General features: G+C 51.5%; 1 protein-coding gene across 3 annotated transcripts in view; it reads right to left on the bottom strand.

Annotated features, from left to right (window-relative positions):
• The window catches only part of VPS39 (VPS39 subunit of HOPS complex), a 55279-nt gene that overhangs the window by 2364 nt on the left and 33731 nt on the right, over positions 1–19184 (bottom strand). For all 3 annotated transcript variants that reach the window (XM_008269136.5, XM_089310148.1, XM_051822469.3), the window contains 14 exons: positions 16829–16958; positions 9271–9413; positions 7232–7375; positions 6642–6783; positions 6459–6545; positions 5877–5950; positions 5495–5593; positions 4006–4123; positions 3475–3603; positions 2778–2880; positions 2546–2591; positions 1447–1596; positions 1204–1338; positions 883–974 (listed from right to left, as the gene is read on the bottom strand). In XM_008269136.5, coding sequence (XP_008267358.1) covers positions 883–974; positions 1204–1338; positions 1447–1596; positions 2546–2591; positions 2778–2880; positions 3475–3603; positions 4006–4123; positions 5495–5593; positions 5877–5950; positions 6459–6545; positions 6642–6783; positions 7232–7375; positions 9271–9413; positions 16829–16958 — 1592 coding nt within the window. The remainder of the gene's footprint in view (positions 1–882; positions 975–1203; positions 1339–1446; positions 1597–2545; positions 2592–2777; positions 2881–3474; positions 3604–4005; positions 4124–5494; positions 5594–5876; positions 5951–6458; positions 6546–6641; positions 6784–7231; positions 7376–9270; positions 9414–16828; positions 16959–19184) is intronic.

Below are 19184 nucleotides of genomic sequence, written 5' to 3' on the forward strand. Positions count from 1 at the left end.
GTTCACTCCCTAAATGGCCGCCACGGCCGGCGCTGCACCGATCTGAAGCCAGGAGCCAGGTGCTTCTCCTGGTCTCCCATGGGGTGCAGGGCCCAAGCACTTGGGCCATCCTCCAATGTCCTCCCGGGCCACAGCAGAGAGCTGGACTGGAAGAGCAGCAACTGGGACTAGAACCTGGTGCCCATATGGGATGCTGGTGCCACAGGTGGAGGGTTAACCAAGTGAGCCACGGCGCCGGCTCCAATAAAAATAAATTTTAAAACAAACAAACTTGTGTCAAGTTAATTCTAACCAAGAACAGCGAGGTTAGGTTTGTCTAAAGAAAAGGCTGGCTTGGGGTTTTACTCAAGCCATAAAGTAGCAGGTGGAAAGATCTTTTTCTTCCTTTAGACCAGGGGTGGGGCCATTTGGATAGTTGTAACATCATTCGCAGGCCACATAAAACGATCAACTTAAAAGATTAATCCACTATAGATGTACTGAATTCAAGTCCTGCCTGTGGTGGCCTCAGCAGGGCCAGACCAAATGATTTCACGGGTCTCATACGGCCCACGGGACGGACGTTCCCCAGCCCTGGCTCCAGAGGCTTGTCAGCACGCAGCTGTGTCACACACCCTCTGGCTGCATCAGAACTTCCAGCTGCCAGAGGAAGACCGCGCTGGGGGCAAGAACTCGGCAGCCCCGTGCCGCGCACTTCAGGGCTGCCCACCGCCCACAGCCGTCACGGCTTGCTCTCTGAAGGCTCCCAGACCAAGGGTGGTCAGGACAGCCAGTGGCTGTGCTGTCCCTCTCGGGTAAAGGGCAGAAATCCATCCCGAGTGTTCTCCGCGGGCCACCCCTCCGCCCGCCCCTCGTCGGAGCACTGGTGTGGAGGAGGCTCACCTGTTCCCAATCTTCTTCTTACACACCATGCACACCTTCTCCTCGGTGATGATGCACTTCACCTGCTGGTGTAGGATCCGCTCTTCCTGGACCTGAAGAGAGAGACGGGGAGAAGCTGCACGGTGTGGCACAGACACGGAGGGCTGAGGCTGGCACTGGGGGGCTCAGCCCCCACAGCCGTCTTGCACATTTGCTACTCAGCATCAAGCCCGCCACTGCTGTGCGGACACATGAGGCCGCGCCTGGGTTGGAATGGGAGAGGTGCGAGCTGTCTCAGACTGAAAGACAAGAAGCCTGCCCTGGCATCTGGAAGGGCCGTACCCTCAGGAACTCTGCATGCAGAAGGTTCTTGAGCACTTGGTTGAACCGTTTCTTTTGTGCATTTTCTTCCAAGACTTTTTCCAGAAAGATGCGTATGTCATTGATCTGAGTGTTTGCTGGCAGAAGGTTGATGGCCTGGGGACAGGAACAGAGTGAGGCTGGGGACCTTAGTCCCTGTCCCCACCTGCTCTTCTCCTTTGCGTTCCCCACAAACACCGCCATCCCCCCGAAACACCCTCTGACCTTGGTGGTGTCCAGTTTGCTGTGGTGCAGCTCGAGGACCTGCAGGGCAGCCTGGAGGTTGGCCTGTGGCTCCAGCAGCTCCAGCTTAATTGGCCCTAGGCAGTGAATGCTGGGGGGCGACAGGTACATCCGAAGCAGGGAGAGATACACCTGTCTCACACAGACACAGCCACGGTGTCAGGCTGGCAGCAGCCCTCCCAGTGCCCCCCAGCACCGGGCACCCCTAAGGGTCACCAGTCTCTCAGAACTGGCATTGTGGCACAGCAGGGTAAACAGTTGCTTGTGACACCAGCAAGTCCTGGCTGCTCCGCTTCCCACCCAGCTCCCTGCTAACGCTCTAGGGACAGTAGCAGAAGATGGCCCAAGTACTGGGGCCCCTGCCACCAATGTGGGAAACCTGGATGGAGTTCTTGGCTCCTGGCTTCAGCCTGGCCCAGCCCTGGCTGTTGCAGCCATTTGGGAAGTGAATCAGTGCATGGAAGATCTCTGTCTCTCTCATTCACCCTCTCTCTCAAGCTTTCAAATAAATAAATAAATAAATAATCAAATCTTTATGGGGGAAAACAAAAAAGATGGTCAGTCTCTAGTGACAGCGGCAGGGAGCACGAAAACCTATCAGTTCCACCTTTTAAAGTCTTGGTAATGGGGCTGGCACTGTGATGTAGCAAGTAAAGTCATCGCCTGCAGTGCCAGCATCCCATATGAGCACCAGTTCGAGTCCTGGCTGCTCCACTTCCAGTCCAGCTCTCTGCTATGGCCTGGGAAAGCAGAAGATGGCCCAAGTGCTTGGGCCCCTGCACCCACATGGGAGACTCAGAAGAGGCTCCTGGCTCCTGGCTTTGGATCAGCACAGATGGAAGACCTCTCTCTCTCTTTTCTTTTAAAGACTTATTTATTTATTTCAAAGTCAGAGTTACACAGAGAGAGGAGCAAGTGAGGATGTAGGGTCACCTGTCGGCTCCTCATGCACACACCAGTCGGCACTCCGATCCAGCCCTGGCTCAGGCAGCAACACACCCGGTGCTGCTGGTGGCCAGGTGTGGGGCAGGGGCAGGGGCAGGGGCAGGCACACCGCTCCTTGGGCAGGGCCACTACTTACATCTTTGTTGCCATCTTTGTTTTGGTCATAGTGTTTGTGGCAGTACCTGCAAGGGAGAAACTGGTGAGGGCAGGCACGGGGACAGGCCACCCACGAGGCTCATTACAGCCAACACCAGGGATCCCTGGTCCCACGGCAGAGCAGGCAGTGGCCTGCTTAGCCTCTCCTGCCGCTCACCTCTCGGGGCCCTCTGTGCAGGCTCTGGGGAGGTGGGAGGCGAGGGCCAACTTACTCCTCAGCCATCTTGGTGTCCTTCAGGACGTGCACGTAGATGAAGAGAGCTTGCTCGTGCTTCCCCATGCGCCCCAGCAGCAGAGCTCGTTCCTCCAGCAGGCCTAGGGAGGGAGGCGCCTGAGTACCCATGCCCGCCGTGTGCAGACAGGGCAGGCGCTCCGCGGGGACAGCAACGGGGGCCGAGGCAAGAGAAGAGGGAGGTGTGTGTTACTGCCATCACTTGGACTTTTTTCCCAAGGAGAAAATCACTTCAGTGTGGGAAAGCGGGGAGGGGCTTTTTGAGGAGGGACTCCATCCTGTCCTTGAGTGGGAGCACGCAACAGCCAGGGGCAGAACCATCTCCCGCCCACCCACACGGCACTCCTGTCCGGTGCCTGTACATCACATCAATGTGTCTTTTTCAGACACATTATGCCAGGCTACAAAAACTGCTAGCAACAAACCTGGCCAAAAACACATTCTGAATCAATTAACAGGTTGCATGATGGCTATCAATTAGCATGTGGTTCACACCCAGAAACCCAGGAAAAAAAAAAAAAGGAGTTCTCTTAGTCACGGTTCCACAGTGAGTCTTCAGGGAGCAGGGCCCAGAATGCCCGGCTTGCCTAGGCTCCCTGTGGGAGGCGGGGGTGCAATGCTAGCAGCTCCGGCCCACCCCCGGCTCACTGGCTGCTGGCCCCACGCCAGACACTCACCATCGAAAGGGAAATCACAGATGAGCCGCCCTGGGTCGTAGTAGCTGGAGATCTCCAGGAACATAAGGAGCTTCTGCCGGTACTCTCCCAGCTCCCCCTCCTCCTCCCCAGCAGGGACCGGGGTTTTGCCTGTAGGAGCATGGCCATCGTGAAGTGGGGCTGCCGGGCAGCAAAGTGGGCTCCTCAAGGGGAAGGGGGCGGGGAGCAATGGTGCAACCACGGGATCCCAGAGGCCTCCGCTGCGGCACCTTCCAGCAACTTCTTTGAATTTACAGGCCTGCATCAGCCCAGGGTTAAAAATAACGCAAGCAGCTGAGCAGAGAAACCCTGGAAGGCAAACCTGCTTCTCACAGGCACAGCTGTCCACCTCGCAGACAGAGCTGCTCCTTCCGCCCTCCCCACCCCGGGGGCGGGGGGTGACTCCCAGAGACGTGCAGAGGGGCCCAGCAGCGCTCGGGCCACGCGGCTCCCCGGCTCCTCTAAGGGACTTCCCCACGGCTGGGCTGGGCCGGCCTTGACCGCGACCGGTACCTGCGGGGAAGGCCAGGAGATACTCCTTCATCAGGCCTTGCACCTTCTCACAGTACAGCTGGATCAGGCAGTTGTGGAACCGCGAGCCGGTCTCCTCCCACACGTGGATGATGTGCTCCTGAGGTGAGAGGTGCATCCGCCTTGTACTCTCTCTTCCGTCTCCCTCACACCCAGATTAGCCCCTAATATCACTGCCGAGATGATCAAGCGACAGTTCCGCTCAAATCATCACGAGGGGCTAACGTTGTAGTACAGCGGGTTTGGCCACTGCCTGCAACACCGACACCTCATACTGGAGCATGGATTTGAGTCCCAACTGCTCTGCTTCTGATCAGATCCAGCTCCCTGCTAATGCATCTGGGAAGGCAGCAGATGATGGCCCAAGGGTTTAGACCCCTGTACCCATGTGGGAGACTAGAATGGAGTTCCAGGCTCCTGGCTTTGGCTTGGCACAGCCCTGTCATTATGGCCATTTGGGGAGTGACCCAAGGCAACTCTCTTATGAACTACCTTTCAAATAAATAAATAAAGTACTTGGGCCATCTTCCACTCCTTTCCCAGGTGCATTAGCAGGGAGCTGGATTAGAAGAGGAGCAGTGGGGCCAGCGCTGTGGCGCAGTGGATTAAAGCCCCAGCCTACAGTGCTGGCATCCCATATGGGTGCCGGTTCTAGGACCGGCTGCTCCACTTCCTATCCAGCTCTCTGCTATGGCCTGGGATAGCAGTGGAAGATGCTGAAGTCCTTGGGCCCCTGCACCAGCATGGGAGACCTGGAAGAAGCTCCTGGCTCCTGGCTTTGGCAGCCAACTGGGGAGTGAACCAGCAGATGGTAGATCTCTCTCTCTCTCTCTTTCTGCCTCTCCTCTCTCTGTGTAACCCTGACTTCGAAATAAATAAATAAATCTTGAAAAAAAATTATTCTTTTATTCCTCCTATACCTGACCTAGACTTAGAAGGTGTTGACAAAAGTAACATTTCCAGCTTGGTCTCCTAGGATCTTCTTCACTAGGAGCCTGCGGGGCTGGTGCTGTGATATAGCAGGTTAAAGCCCAAGCTTGCAGCACCGGCATCCCATATGGGCACTGGTTCAAGTCCCGGTTGCTCCACTTCCGATACAGCTCCCTGCTAATGTGCCTGGGAAGATAGCAGAGGATGGCTCAAGTGCTTGGGCACCTGTACCCATGTGGGAGACCCGGAAGAAGCTCCAGACTCCTGGCTTTGGATCAGCTCAGCTCCAGCTGTTACAGCCATTTGGGGAGTGAACCAGCGGATGGAAGATCTTTCTCTCTCTGTCTGTCTTTACCTCTCTCTGTTACTCTTTCAAATAAACAAAAATGAATCTTAAAAAAAAAAAAAAAAAGCATCTGCCTTCCATTTCTACCAATCCACCAAACAACACCGACTCCAGGTCTGAACCGCCTGGTCAATGAACCCGGAAGTCCTGGATCCTGGTTTAAAGCTTTGTAGTGGCAAGTCAAAAACAGCTTACCAGATAAGGAATAGCCAGACCCTTAAAATTCTCTACTAGGAAGCTGAGGACCCGATCGCGTGGCAGAGACTCCACCTCTGGGAGATCTTCAGTAAATATCTGTAAGAACAACCCAGGCTCATCTCACCACACACACACATACACACACACACACACACATACACACACACACATGCCACAGCATGGGTCAGCCGGACACACGGAAGGCACCTCTAGCTAGTCTGTGTGGGACACACTAGGCCGCAGGGCCCCTGTTTTCCCGTTTCCCAGGTACCCTTCCAAACTCCAAGAAACTGCGTGAATCCTTCCTCTGTCTCCCACTGTTTCAAGTAAAGCAGGACCAACTGGGTTCAGATATATCCCAGGGACTCCCCCCACCTACCTTCAGCCCATCTTCTGGGAAGTCTCTCAGCACCCACATTGAGTAGGAAAAAATCAGGTGCAGGTTTTCTGTGCCTAGAGGAAGAGGTAGGATTTAGCAGCACTGAAGGCCATCCTGCCGGGGGAGGCAAGTCCAAGCCATAGCCGCTCGGGCAGCTGGCTCTGCCGGGCGGTTACATGCAGAGTGGCTGTCATGGTTCCACCAGAGAGGGACGCCCATGCTAACTGGAGGAACACAGGTGGAGGGCACCCATCAGCCAGAAGCAGAAATGGAGGGAGATCAGCTTCCTCTGAACAGGAAGCTGACCTCAGGGCAGGCATTTGGCCTGGCGGTTAAGTGCCCGTGTTTGAATCTTGATCCAGCTTCCTGATCATGCATGCCCTGGGAGGCAGCAGGTGATGGCTCAAGTGGCTGGGTTCCCGCCACCCACTTGGGAGATCCAGAGGGATTTCCAAGCTCCTGGTTTTGGTCCAGCCCATCCTCGGCAGGCATTTGGGGAGTAAACCAGAGGAAAGTAGCTCTGTCTGGCACTCCCTTGCCTCTCCAATAAATAAAAATACATTTTAGAAAAGCTGGCCTTACCCAGATGCTGCAGGTACTGTACTGTCCTCTCATGACCTTTCAGCGGGGAGTTGGCTTTCTTGGACTGGTCCACGAGCACCTGCAGAGCTGGCATGAAGCCCAGGAGCAAGGTCAGGGGCTTCTTCCCCGAGATGCCCAGCCCGGAGAGGACTGGCCCGCCCCGCCCCACCCCGCCCGCGGCACCTTTCTCGTGCAGCCCCTTCTTCTCGTACAGGATTATCAGCTCGCTGTACTTGTGGGCCTTCTTCAGCACGTGCTCGCTCTCCTCGATGTGGCAGTGGTTGTTCTCCAGGCGCAGCAAGGGCGCCACCAGGGCCACGTTGGTCTGCAGGGGAGCAGGACCTCAGCGGGAACGGCCCCCTGGGAGCCCCACCCTTCCCTGGCCCAGGCCTGCTCCAGGCTGAGCAGCCGGGGTGCAATACAAGCAAGAGGCAGCAAGCAACCCTTCTGCAGGACAACAGGCGGCGGCTCTCAGAGCCTCATGCCCTCGGACACGAGGGGCTCTAATGTTCTGCAGGGGACAAGAATTTTCTTGGAGCGATGCTGTCCTTGCTGACCTGTAGCACTAGCTAGAGCAGAAGAGCCCACTGAATCTGCTGGGTCCAGCTCCTACCTCGACCTCCAACTTCCAAGAACCTCACAGGCTTCAGGGAAGCCGGGTGGATCCCATCATCACAGAATCACAGCTTGGTTCTTCCTGGTGGCAGCGCAACCCCCACCCCCACCCCAGTGCTGTCCTCCCTTGCATTTCCCACAGTGCTCAGGGTGCTCACATGCAGGTAGCACTTGAGCAGGGTGGTGTCAATGATTTGCAGCAGCTTCTTCTTGGACTTGATCGTGGGCGTGCCTTCCATGAGTGGGGAGGTGCTGGACTGGTGGTCAGAATCATTCAGCTTCTTTACCAATTGACTCCGTTTCTGCCAAGGCCAGAAATGTGGGGGTCAAGGCCATGAACAAGTCTTCCTTTGTCACCTGAGCTACCGAGTCACTCTGAATACCTCCAAATCAGCTCATGCCTACCAAGCTTGATCTCACAGCAGCAGCTGATTTCTGTCAGGGACCAAAACTGTCAAACTGCCACAGCAACAGTAACAAGGAAAACAAGTATCCACTGGGTACTTACTATCCACGAGGCACGTGGCCGACCACGTCACTGGCCAGGCACCTTTGTCTGCTTGGCACAGGAGGGCGGTGTGCAGGCAGAGGCAAGTCTGGGTGTTCTGGCAGGTGGGCAGCCGCAGCTGGGTACCTCTGGGACTCAGTGTCAGGAAAACACCAACACAGGCCTGACCAACCTGCGGGCACCCACCGGCCCTGATGCAGGGAGTGGACACAGCAGCACGACAACCCTGCCAGCCCACTCCCAGGTCTCCAGTGCTCACCCAGAGACCCCTTATGAAGGTCTGCACAACACCAAAGAGAAAATATCTTAGTAAGGTCCCCCACAGCGGATGGGTGCAAAGGAAAGAAAGGATCCCCTGCCATGACGGCAATCTGGGGTTAAGAGGCGTGAATGGTGATCTTTAATTCGCCGCTGACTTTAGCATCTCACTTATCTGCTCCTTACACTGAAAAAGCTTAAAGTCTAACTACCTCCCCCCACCCCAAACATGTTACATCAGAATACTTACTGACAAGGGATTTGCCAGTACAGGGCTAAATTTTTAACAAATAAGCTATAAAACAATAGTTTGAGCTCTGTTTGCAATGAATAAGCCAATAAATATATAAAAGCTAATTCACAAATACATAAAAAAGCCTATAAGGGAGGATGGGAATTTGGCACAGTGGCTAAGATACTGCTCAGAACGCCTGCAGCCCGTACCAGAGTGAGTGGGTTTGAGTCCTGTCTCTGTTTCCAATGCAGGTGCCTGCTGATGCACACCCAGGGAGGCAGGAGATGATAGCACAAGCCCTTGGGTCCCTGCCACCCACGTGGGAGACCAGGATGGAGTTCCAGGCTCCTGGCTTCAGCCTGGCCCCACTCCACATGTTATGGGCATCAGAGAGGAAACCAGTGAATCAAAGATCTCTCTGTCACTGACTCTCTGCCTTTCAAGTAAATAAAAATTTTAAAAAGCCCAAAAGGACAACACTAGAACAATAGTTACTTAGCTCTGGGTGGTAGAGTTACAGGTGATTTGTGTTCCTGTGTTTTTCTATTTTTTGTGTTTTCAAAGTTTTCTACAAGTATTTTTCCTCAAATCATGTATGGTACAAAGAAGTTTGAAAAACAACCAGGCAGCCTTGTGGTAGGGTGGGTTAAGCCTCAGCTTGTGATGCCTACATCCCTTACTGGGGTGCTGCTTTGAGACCCAGCCTCTCCTTCCTATCCAGCGCCCCGCTGATACGTCCTGGGGGGTGGCAGATGATGGCTCAGCTGCTTGGGCCCCTGCCACCCATGTGGGCGACCTGGATGGAGTTCAAGGCTTCAACCTGGCCCAGCCCTGGCCATTGTGGGCATCTGGGGGGTAAACCAGCAGATGGTCTCTGTCTTTCTACTTCTTTGTCACTCTGCCTTTCAAGTAGATGAAATAAACATTTTTTTTTTAATGAAAAAAAAAATAGCATACTTTGTCAACTAAAATGTAGCCTTTTCAGTTTAACAGCTTAGTGTGAATTTACTAGGAACTGAGTGTGGTTTCTGGTATCAGGCTTTGACCAATAGCTCAATGCTATTAAGTTGGAAGCAGCAGCAGAAAGAAACTGCCTCCTGCAGACTTTAACAGCACTCCCCTGTGGAATGCCGGTGGGGTCACAGGTACCACAACGTCCAGGTTAACTCCTCCATACACCCCTGTATCATGCCTACCTGGGTCAGGTAGTCAATCAGAGCCAGGTGAGCCTTCTCCAATTCAGCCCCGGAGAGCACAGGCAATGGGTTAGGATACTGCAACTGCTTCCGGTAGTCTGTGGGCAGCAGGTCAGGGTACAGGCCCATCACATGGGTGGGATCTGTGGGGAGGGCAAATGGGAGTCTTTGGGAAGGAGCCCAGCTACATAAGGCTGAAGTAAAACAAGTCGATTACCCTAGCAAAGTGAATTAAACACTGACTTTTTACAAGGAATGACTCTGAGCTCATAAAACCCCAATAAGCTGGGCCGGTGCTATGGCACAGTAGGCTGAGCCTCCTCCTGCAGGGCTAGCATCCCATATGGGCACTGGTTCGTGTCCCGGCTGCTCCTCTTCAAGCCAGCTCCCTGCTAATGTGCCTGGGAAAACAGTGGAGGATGGCCAAAGTGTTTGGGCCCCTATCCACCATGTGGGAGACCCGGAAGAAGCTCCTAGTTCCTAGCTTCAGATCAGCCCAGCTCTGGCCACTGTGGCCATTTGGGGAGTGAACCAGCAGATTAAAGACCTTTCTCTCTGTCTCTCCCTAACTCCACCTCTCAAATAAACAAAATCTTAAAAAAAAAAAAAAAAAAAAAAAAATTAGCTACACATCTATGACTTGAGTCCTGTACATGTCACAGTCAACTAAACTGTCACAAAAATGGCATGGCTCTATATTCCAAGACAGAAATGCATATGCAGAGGCAGAACTGAGCATTTATCAATGCTCTGAAAGTACTGGAAAAACTATTTCCAAGGAAAAATAGAAAAGTATAAGAGACTTAATAATAAAAAATCAACATGTCAAAAAAGTAATATTAGTAGGAAAAAAAATTTCCAGACAACAGGTCAGAGAATATAATTGTAATATAAATGGCAAGATGCTAATACGTTGATTGCATAAAACAAATTGGCAACAAAATCTGATTTATTTGGTAAATGCACAGAATAACTGCCAAAAGAAAACTACAAATAAGCAGGAAAATGTTCTGCTATATTACAAATCAGAATGACACACATTAAATGTGGCTTTTTTTTTTTTTTTTTTTGGCTTCTCAGCCTGTGTTGCCATCGTGTAGACCTCACAGATGTCTGTAACAGCACGGGGCAGTCAGGCGGGCAGCAGAGCCCTGCACCTGCAGCGGGGATCTGAGCAAACAGCTCAGGCTGCGCTGGTTCTGTGGGATGCTGTGTGCTTTGTGGTCACCTGGCCCTCCGCACCCGCTTCTAGCCCGTTCCATGTATCTTCCTGCTCACGGGAGCTATAAAGCTAAAAATGACTTTTCTCAAACCCCTCTTCTCAGGGTTCTAGTCGAGCATCTGGTGCCACCCAAGAGAAGCATGAGTGCTGAGATCTGAAACCAGAAATGAGAAGGACTCCCTCATACTGAGCAGCCGTGCGTGTTCCAGCGTCTAGGTAGTAACTAGACGTGATCTGGAGGCACCTGTTCAGACACGGCGGCTGTGACTCATCACAGGGTATGCTACATCACAGGGTATGCTCAGGAAATCAGTGTCAAGGAGGGGACCCCTCTGCTCCTTTGACTCATCCAACAATGTGTGTGAGACATTTTTATATTCATTCAATTAGCAAAATCATTATTTTTACATGGTACTACCCAGTGGCTGCAATACTGTGAAACTCAATGACCCTTCTACTGCTAAGGCAATGATTCTTGCTGTCTCAATAAGGAAAAAAAATACTTGGACCCACTATTCCTACTTCTTTTTTTTTTTTTTTTGAGGTTTTTATTTAATGAATGCAGTTTTCATAGGTACAGCTTTAGGCATATAGAGCTTCTTTTCCCCACCCTCCCACCCCGACTCCTGTCCCACCTCCTACTTCCTCTCCCGTCCCATTCTTCATTATGGTTCATTTTTAGTTTAACTTTTTATACGGAAGACCAACTCTATACTAAGTAAAGATTTCAACAGCTTGCAGCCTCCCCCCCTCCCCACAACATATAGAGCACAGTTTGAGAACAAGTTTTGCAGTTAATTCTCATTGTACAACTCATTAAGGACAGAGGTCCTACATGGGGAGTAAGTGCACAGTGACTTCAGTTGTTCATTTAACAATTGACATTCTTATTTATGACATCAGTGATCACCCGAGGCTCTTGCCAAGAGCTGCCAAGGCTATGGAAGCCTTTTGTGACCACAAACTCCATCAGTACTTGGACAAGACCATAAGCAAAGTGGAAGTTCTCTCCTCCCTTCAGAGAAAAGTATATCCTCTTTGATGACCCCTGGGGTCTCACTCACAGAGATCCTTCATGGAGGATATTTTCTGCCACAGAGTCTTGGCTTTCCATGCCTGAAACACTCTCCCAGGCCTTTCAGCCAGACCAGGAAGCTTTAAGAGTTGATCCTGAGGTCAGAGTGTTACTTACAGAAAATGTCATTCTAGGAGTCTGCTGTGTGGACTGCTTCCCATGTTGGACATTCCTTCCTTTTTAATTCTGTCTATTATTATTACCACCACTAATCCCACTTCTAGAAATTTATCCCAAGAAAATAATCCAGGGCTGGTGACGTGGCATAACAGGTAAAGCCGCTGTCTGCAGTGCCGGCATCCCATATGGGTGCCGGTTCAAGACCCAGCTGCTCCAATTCTGATCCAGCTCTCTGCTATGGCCTGGGAAAGCAGTAGAAGATGGCCCAAGGCCTTGGACCCCTGCACCCACATGGGAAACCCAGAAGAAGCTCCTGGCTTCGAATTGGCCTTGCTCCAGCCGTTGCAGTCATTTGGGGAGTGAACTAGGAGATGGAAGACCTCTCTCTCTGCCTCTGCCTCCTAATAACTCTGCCTTTCAAATAAACAAATAAATCATAAAAATAAATAAATAAATAAAACAAAAAAGAAAAGAATCCAAAAGATGGGAGGAGGAGGAAGCACGTAAGTATGAAGAGATACAGAAAACATTATTTAGGCCGGCGCCGCGGCTCAATAGGCTAATCCTCCGCCTTGCGGCGGCCGGCACACCAGGTTCTAGTCCTGGTAGGGGCGCCGGATTCTGTCCCGGTTGCCCCTCTTCCAGGCCAGCTCTCTGCTCTCTGCTGTGACCAGGGAGTGCAGTGGAGGATGGCCCAAGTGCTTGGGCCCTGCACCCCATGGGAGACCAGGAGAAGCACCTGGCTCCTGCCTTCGGATCAGCGCCGTGCGCCGGCTGCAGCGCGCCAGCCGCGGCGGCCATTGGAGGGTGAACCAACGGCAAAAGGAAGACCTTTCTCTCTGTCTCTCTCTCTCACTGTCCACTCTGCCTGTTAAAAAAAAAAAAAAAAAAGAAAACATTATTTATAACAGGGCAATTCTGGAGGCAGTGCAGAATTCCTTCAACTGCCATCTTTTGCTGCTTTTCCAGGCCCATTAGCAGAGCAGGACCAGAAGTGGAGCAGCTGGGACTTGAGCTGGCACCCATATGGGATGCCAGCATTACAGGTGGTGGCTTAACCTGTTACACCACAATGTCAGCTCCCAGATTTTGTATTTTGTTCAAGCTGGTTTCTATCAAAAGCAAATGCCTGCCGGCGCTGTGGCTCACTAGGCTAATCCTCCGCCTTGCGGCGCTGGCACACCGGGTTCTAGTCCCGGTCAGGGCGCTGGATTCTGTCCCGGTTGCCCCTCTTCCAGGCCAGCTCTCTGCTGTGGCCTGGGAGTGCAGTGGAGGATGGCCCAAGTGCTTGGGCCCTGCACCCCATGGGAGACCAGGAGAAGCACCTGGCTCCTGCCATCGGATCAGCGCGGTGCGCCGGCCGTGGTGGCCATTGGAGGGTTAACCAACGGCAAAGGAAGACCTTTGTCTCTGTCTCTCTCTCTCTCACTGTCCACTCTGCCTGTCAAAAAAAAAAAAAAAAAAAAAAAAAAAAAAAAAAAAAAAAGGCAAATGCCTGCAAAGATCTGCATTCCAAAGGAAGAAGCACATCTCCCCCTTCCCCGCCCAGTTTCCAAGGACTACCTCACTGGGACCAGCACCAGTGGAAGTGTGATTCCAGTGGGGTTTTTATAGTTTTTATCAGTGCTGTGCTTACAAAGTCACACAGACTGAGTGGAATGCTCCAACCTTAACATTCCCCTGAGCCCTGTTATTTTTCACAGGCATGTTTGATAGAATGTAAGATTTCACAAGGCATTGCAGCAAACATGCCTGTACCTCAATGTATAGTAAAAGGGTGTTACTGAGGGCCAACATTGTGGCACAGTGGTTTAAGCCACTCCCTGTGACGTGGGCAAACCATATTGGAGTGCTGATTTGTGTCCTGGCTGCTCAGCTTATGATCCAGCTCCCTGCTGATGTACCTGGGAAGACAGTGGATGGCATTCCTGGTGCTTTGACCCCTGCCATCCATGAGGGAGACCCATGTGGAGTTCTTAGCTCCTGGCTTTGGCCTGGTCTACACCTGGCTATTGTAGCCATTTGGGGAGTGCACAAGTGGAAATAAGATCTCTCTCAGTATCTCTCCCTCTCCCTCTGATGTTCTGCCTTTCAAATAAATAAGTATTTTTAAAAGGTGGGGGAGAGGGAATAAATAAACTAAAAAGCAGTTGCTTCATCAGGCCTGCTTTAAAGCTTCAGGGCTGGGGTATGAGTATAACCGGTACATGGAAAACAGATCAAGCTATTATGGAAGTTCTACTTACTAGGCACGAGGAGCTGGTGGTGCACTGAAAACAATGCCCCAGTTATTAAGCTCATCTGGAGGAGGAGGTCAGGCTTGTATCACTTGTAGGCTGCCCACACTCATCAATCCATTCCTCTTCCACTGCCACGGTGTGGGTATGGTGTGGATCTGTCCCCCAGAGCTTCATGTGCTGGCAGCTTGGTCCCCAGAATGGGGCTGCTGAGGTCGTGGAACCTTTTTGAGGTGGGGCCTGGTGAAGGTGGGGGGCACTGGTGGGGGACACCACACTCAGAGGGATTAAGGTGGTTCTCAAGGGATTCGGTTAGTTCCCGTGAGAGCAGGTTATTACACAAAGAGCAAACCTACCCTGAATCTCTTTTGCCTCCTGTTTTTTTTTTTTTTTTTTTTTTTTTTTTTTTTGACAGGCAGAGTGGACAGTGAGAGAGAGAGACAGAGAGGAAGGTCTTCCTTTGCCGTTGGTTCACCCTCCAACGGCTGCCACGGCTGGCGTGCTGCAGCCGGCGCTCGGCGCTGATCCGAAGGCAAGAGCCAGGTGCTTCTCCTGGTCTCCCATGGGGTGCAGGGCCCAAGCACTTGGGCCATCCTCCACTGCACTCCCGGGCCATAGCAGAGAGCTGGCCTGGGAGAGGGGCAACCGGGACAGAATCCGGCGCCCCGACCGGGACTAGAACCCAGTGTGCTGGTGCCACTAGGTGGAGGATTAGCCTATTGAGCCGTGGCGCCGGCCGCCTCCTGTCTTGTCACATGATGGCTCTCTCCCTCTCACACAATAATGCCATCTGCCATCTGGTGATGTACCCAGAAGGCCTGCACCGGAGGCTGAACCCATGGGGCCACCCCATCTTGGACTTTGAGCCTTTAAAACTGTGAGCTAAATAAACCTTTTTTTCTTTACACGTTAGCCAGCCCTGGTTTTTGCCATAGTGACAACAAACAGACTCACAGACGCACCAAGTGTAGTCCTGGTGGGAGAACAGCTCCACCACCCAGCTTGTCTTCAGAAGCAGAGGACGGCCGCACCCCTCTCCTCACCCCGGGACAGCCTGGGAGTGGGAGTACCACCTAATCCTGGCTGCCACAGCCTCTTCATCTTGAGCAAGGGAGATAAGCATGACAAGCACACACCAACACAGATCCCACTCTACCTGTTCCTCTCATGGAGCAGGTATTCCTCTATTGAGACGTCACGTCTGAGACAAGCGTTTAGCCTGGCAGTTACAACACCAGTTAGGACACCTGCAGCTCATGCTGGAGTGTCTGGGTTTCATTCCCAGCTCCACTTCCTGACTCCAGCTTCCTGCCAACACAGATCCTGGCAGGCAACAGGTAATGGCTCAAGGTATTGGGTCTCTACCACTTAATGCAGAGATCTAGGTTGAGTTCCTGATTCCCAGCTTCAGTCCAGACCTAGCTATTGCGAGCACTGGGGGAGAGAATCGGTGGATAGGAGCTCTTTCTATTTGTCTAAGAAATTATTTCCAAAAACTAAAATAAGGGGCTAGCATTGTGGTACAGTAGATTAAGCCACTGGTTGTGGTGTAGGCATTCCTTATCAGAGTGTCAGTTTGAGTCCTGGCTACTCTAGTTCTGACCCAGCCTCCAGCTATTGCACTTGGGAAGGCAACAGGAGATGGCCCATGTGCTTGCACCTGGCCACCCACGTTGGGGACCAGGATGGAATTCCCAGCTCCTGGCTTCAGCCTGGCCCAGACCTAGCTGTTGTGGGGGCATTTGGGGAATAAACCAGTGGGTGGAAGATCTCTCTCTCTCTCTCTCTCCCTCTCTTCCTTTTTCTCTCTGTTGCTCTGCCTTTCAAATGAATATACAAATATTTCAAAAATTAAAAAAAGAGATGGAGAATGTTCCCTCGCCTTGAACCTGGAAGAACTCTTATAAATCAACAGAACACAGCAGAAGTGACAGTCACAGAAGTACTTTGCTCCCTCTGGGAAAAGTCAGCCATGCATGAGGACACTCAAGCAGCTCTGTGGAAAGACCCGACTGGACCCTATCCAGCACTAATTTGTCAGCCATGAGAACTCGCCTGCTTGGAAGTGGATCCCTCTAGCCCAGTTGAGACTTTAAATGACAGTAGCCCCACTGACACACAACTGCAACCACATGAGGCCTGAAGCAAGAACTGCCCAGTGGAGCCCCTCCCCAGTTCTGGCCAACAGATACCAAGAGGTAAGGTTTGGGGTGACTTTGTTATAAGGATAGCTATTGCACTAGTTGGGGGCAGTTTTTGTTAAGGATTAAACAACAGTAGAGCTGGTAGAGGTGGTAACTAAGGAAGTGGCTATGCCAGTGGACGACTACCCAGCCTGCCCTGGACACTAAGTGATTAGTGTGTGTAGCTTGCTGCTTCCTGCTTGGAGGGGCCCCAGTGATCCTTCTGTTCCCACCTAGTCCTGAGCCTCATCTCCCATCAGTTTTATGGGTCTCTCCAATGCCATCCCCCTAATATTCCAAAAGCCCTGCTTCAATAATCCTGATTCTGCTTGAATTATCCCATACTGTCCTCTGTTGCTCACAGCCAAGAATCTTAACTGGTACAGGAAGCAGCCACAGTTCATACTGGCTGAGGTTGAGGGAACAGCACTCAGTAAACGCTAAATGACCAAATCCACTTTGGTTGAACTGAACGCTTTCCTGTCATCCCAACCTAAGGGTGAGGGCAAACCATTCGGGAACACTGGAAACCTGCAGGTGTGCGGGAAGCCAGACTCACAGGATTGGGACTATGAACACGGAACCACTGTGGGCGCCCAATGCTAGCTTTGAGGACCAACGCAGAGGAGCATAAGCTGCGCCCATTCCAGAAATCTGCTGTCATTTCTGCCTCTCCTTTCTGTGCGTTAGTTCCTTACCAGCAAGTCATACCCATTGTTACCTGTGCCAAGCTTAGCAAAGACTTGCATGGACTCATCAAAGCGCTTCTGGCAGAAGAGGTTGAAGGCATACAAGTTCTTGATGTGATGGATTTGCTGCTGCTTTTCACTGTCGGAATCATCTTTCATTTCCTAATAAGAGAGCAGAAATGGTAAGAGCTCACTCACTCAAGAAACACTTAGTTCACTCTAGTGAGAGACAGTATCCTAGGAGCTAAAGACACCGAAGTGTACAAGAAACGTAAGACTGCTAAGTAACCACACAAATGAAACGCAGCACGGATTTTGCTCCATGCCTAACCATACTCCGGAGAACTGCCAAGGTCATGAAGAGCAAGGAAAGATGAAGAAGCGGTCCCCAGGGGACACTAAGGACACACAGCAAAGCACTGCAATGGGATTTCTGGAATGGATCCAGGAACTGACAAATGGACATTCACGGAAAAACCTGCCAAATAGGAATAAAGTCTAGAGTTCAGTTTAAAAACAAACAAAAATCAAAATGAAACAGTTTAAGAGGGATGACAGAAGCATGTGGGAGGGGGAACCAATCCAGTCTGGGTGGTGAGTCTAAGAGGGCCCTAAACTGACAGGAGGAGCTGGAATTATCTGAGCCAGTGTGGGCAGACAACAGAAGGGAGGGCGAGAGGAGGGTGTGCTCCTGGCAAAGGGAACAGTGCATGTGCAAGGGCCTGTCATGACGGGAGGGCACGTGTGCTAGGGAGGAGACACCTAGCACGGCCAGAGCAGCTGGGAAAGTCTGTTCACAGCACGGGCCAAAGAAATGCAGCTATTGTTAGCTTTGTTTCTTCCTTAAGAACCTTTTTTTCTTATATCCCTTTTAACTAGTCTTGATCTAATTTAATTTTGTTCTTTAGAATATCTCTTTTTAAGTATTTATTTATTGACTTATTAAAAAATTATTTATTATGCATAATGACAGAGAGGGGAAGACGAAGAGAGGAGGAGGGAAGGAGGGTGGGAAGAGAGAGAGAAAGAGATCTTCCATCTGTGGGTTCATTCCCCAAATGGTCACCAATAGCCACAGCTAGGCAAGACTGAAGCCAGAAGCCAGGAACTCCATCCGGGTCTCCCACATGGGTGGCAGGGGCCCAAGCGCCTATGCCATCATCTGCTGCTTTCCCAGGTACATCACCCTGAAGCTGGATTGGAAATGGAGCAGGAAGCAGGAAGGAACGAAATAAAAGAAAGGAAAAGAAACAAAAAAAAAAAAAGAAAGAAAGAAAGAAAAGAGCTCCATCTACTGGTTTACTCCGAAATGCCCACAACAACTTGGGAGCCAAAGCCAGGAGCTGGCAACTCAACCCAGGTCTCCCAGGTGGGCAGCAGAAATCCAGCTACTTGAGCTATCACTGCTGCCTCCCAGGGTCCACATTAGTTGGAAACTGGAGTCAAGAGCTAGAGCCAGACACTGCACTCTGATGTGGGATGCAGATGTCCTAACCAGCATCCTACCTGGTGGGACAAATGCTCACTCTCTAATCTATTTCTTTCTTTCTTTTTTTTTTTTTTCTTTGACAGGCAGAGTTAGTGAGAGAGACAGAGAGAAAGGTCTTCCTTTTGCCGTTGGTTCACCCCCCAATGGCCGCTGCAGCCGGCACGTTGCAGCCGGCGCACCACGCTGATCCAATGCCAGGAGCCAGGTGCTTCTCCTGGTCTCCCATGCAGGTGCAGGGTCCAAGGACTTGGGCCATCTTCCACTGCACTCCCTGGCCACAGCAGAGAGCTGGACTGGAAGAGGAGCAACCGGGACAGAATCCGGCACCCCGACCAGGACTAGAATCCGGGGTGCCGGCGCCGTAGGCGGAGGATTAGCCTATTGAGCTGCAGTGCCAGCCGTATCTAATCTATTTCAACAACAACAACAAAGATGGATTTCTCATCGTTTACTAAAACGATGTCAACCAGCCCTCTTTTGTCCTAAAAAGAGAACGTAGTTAACTACGGACCTAGAAAGAGAAGGAAATAGGAACTCACTCCGTCCTCTCTATCAAAGATTAAACAGACAACTTGCAGATCACTGAAATGATGCCGAGACCCTCCTGTTAAGAAAAATAGATGCTAGGGGCCAGGGTCGTGGTGCAGCAAGTTAAGCCTCTGCCAGCATCCCATATGAGCACCAGTTTGAGTCCCTGCTGCTCTACTTCTATCACCTTCCTGCTAATGCACCTGGAAAAGCAGGAAGACGACCTGAGTGCTTAGGTCTCTCCCATGTATGTGGGGAACCTGCATGAAGTTCCTAGCTTCTAGCTCAGTCTAGACCAGTGTAGCCATTTGGGAAGTGAACCAGCAGAAGATCTCTCTTTTTCTGTAACTGTCCTTCAAATAAGTAAATAA

The sequence above is a fragment of the Oryctolagus cuniculus genome, chromosome 12, assembly GCF_051225735.1.
Source record: "Oryctolagus cuniculus isolate XC-2025 breed Fujian yellow rabbit chromosome 12, ASM5122573v1, whole genome shotgun sequence".
In the NCBI taxonomy this organism is placed as follows: domain Eukaryota; kingdom Metazoa; phylum Chordata; class Mammalia; order Lagomorpha; family Leporidae; genus Oryctolagus; species Oryctolagus cuniculus.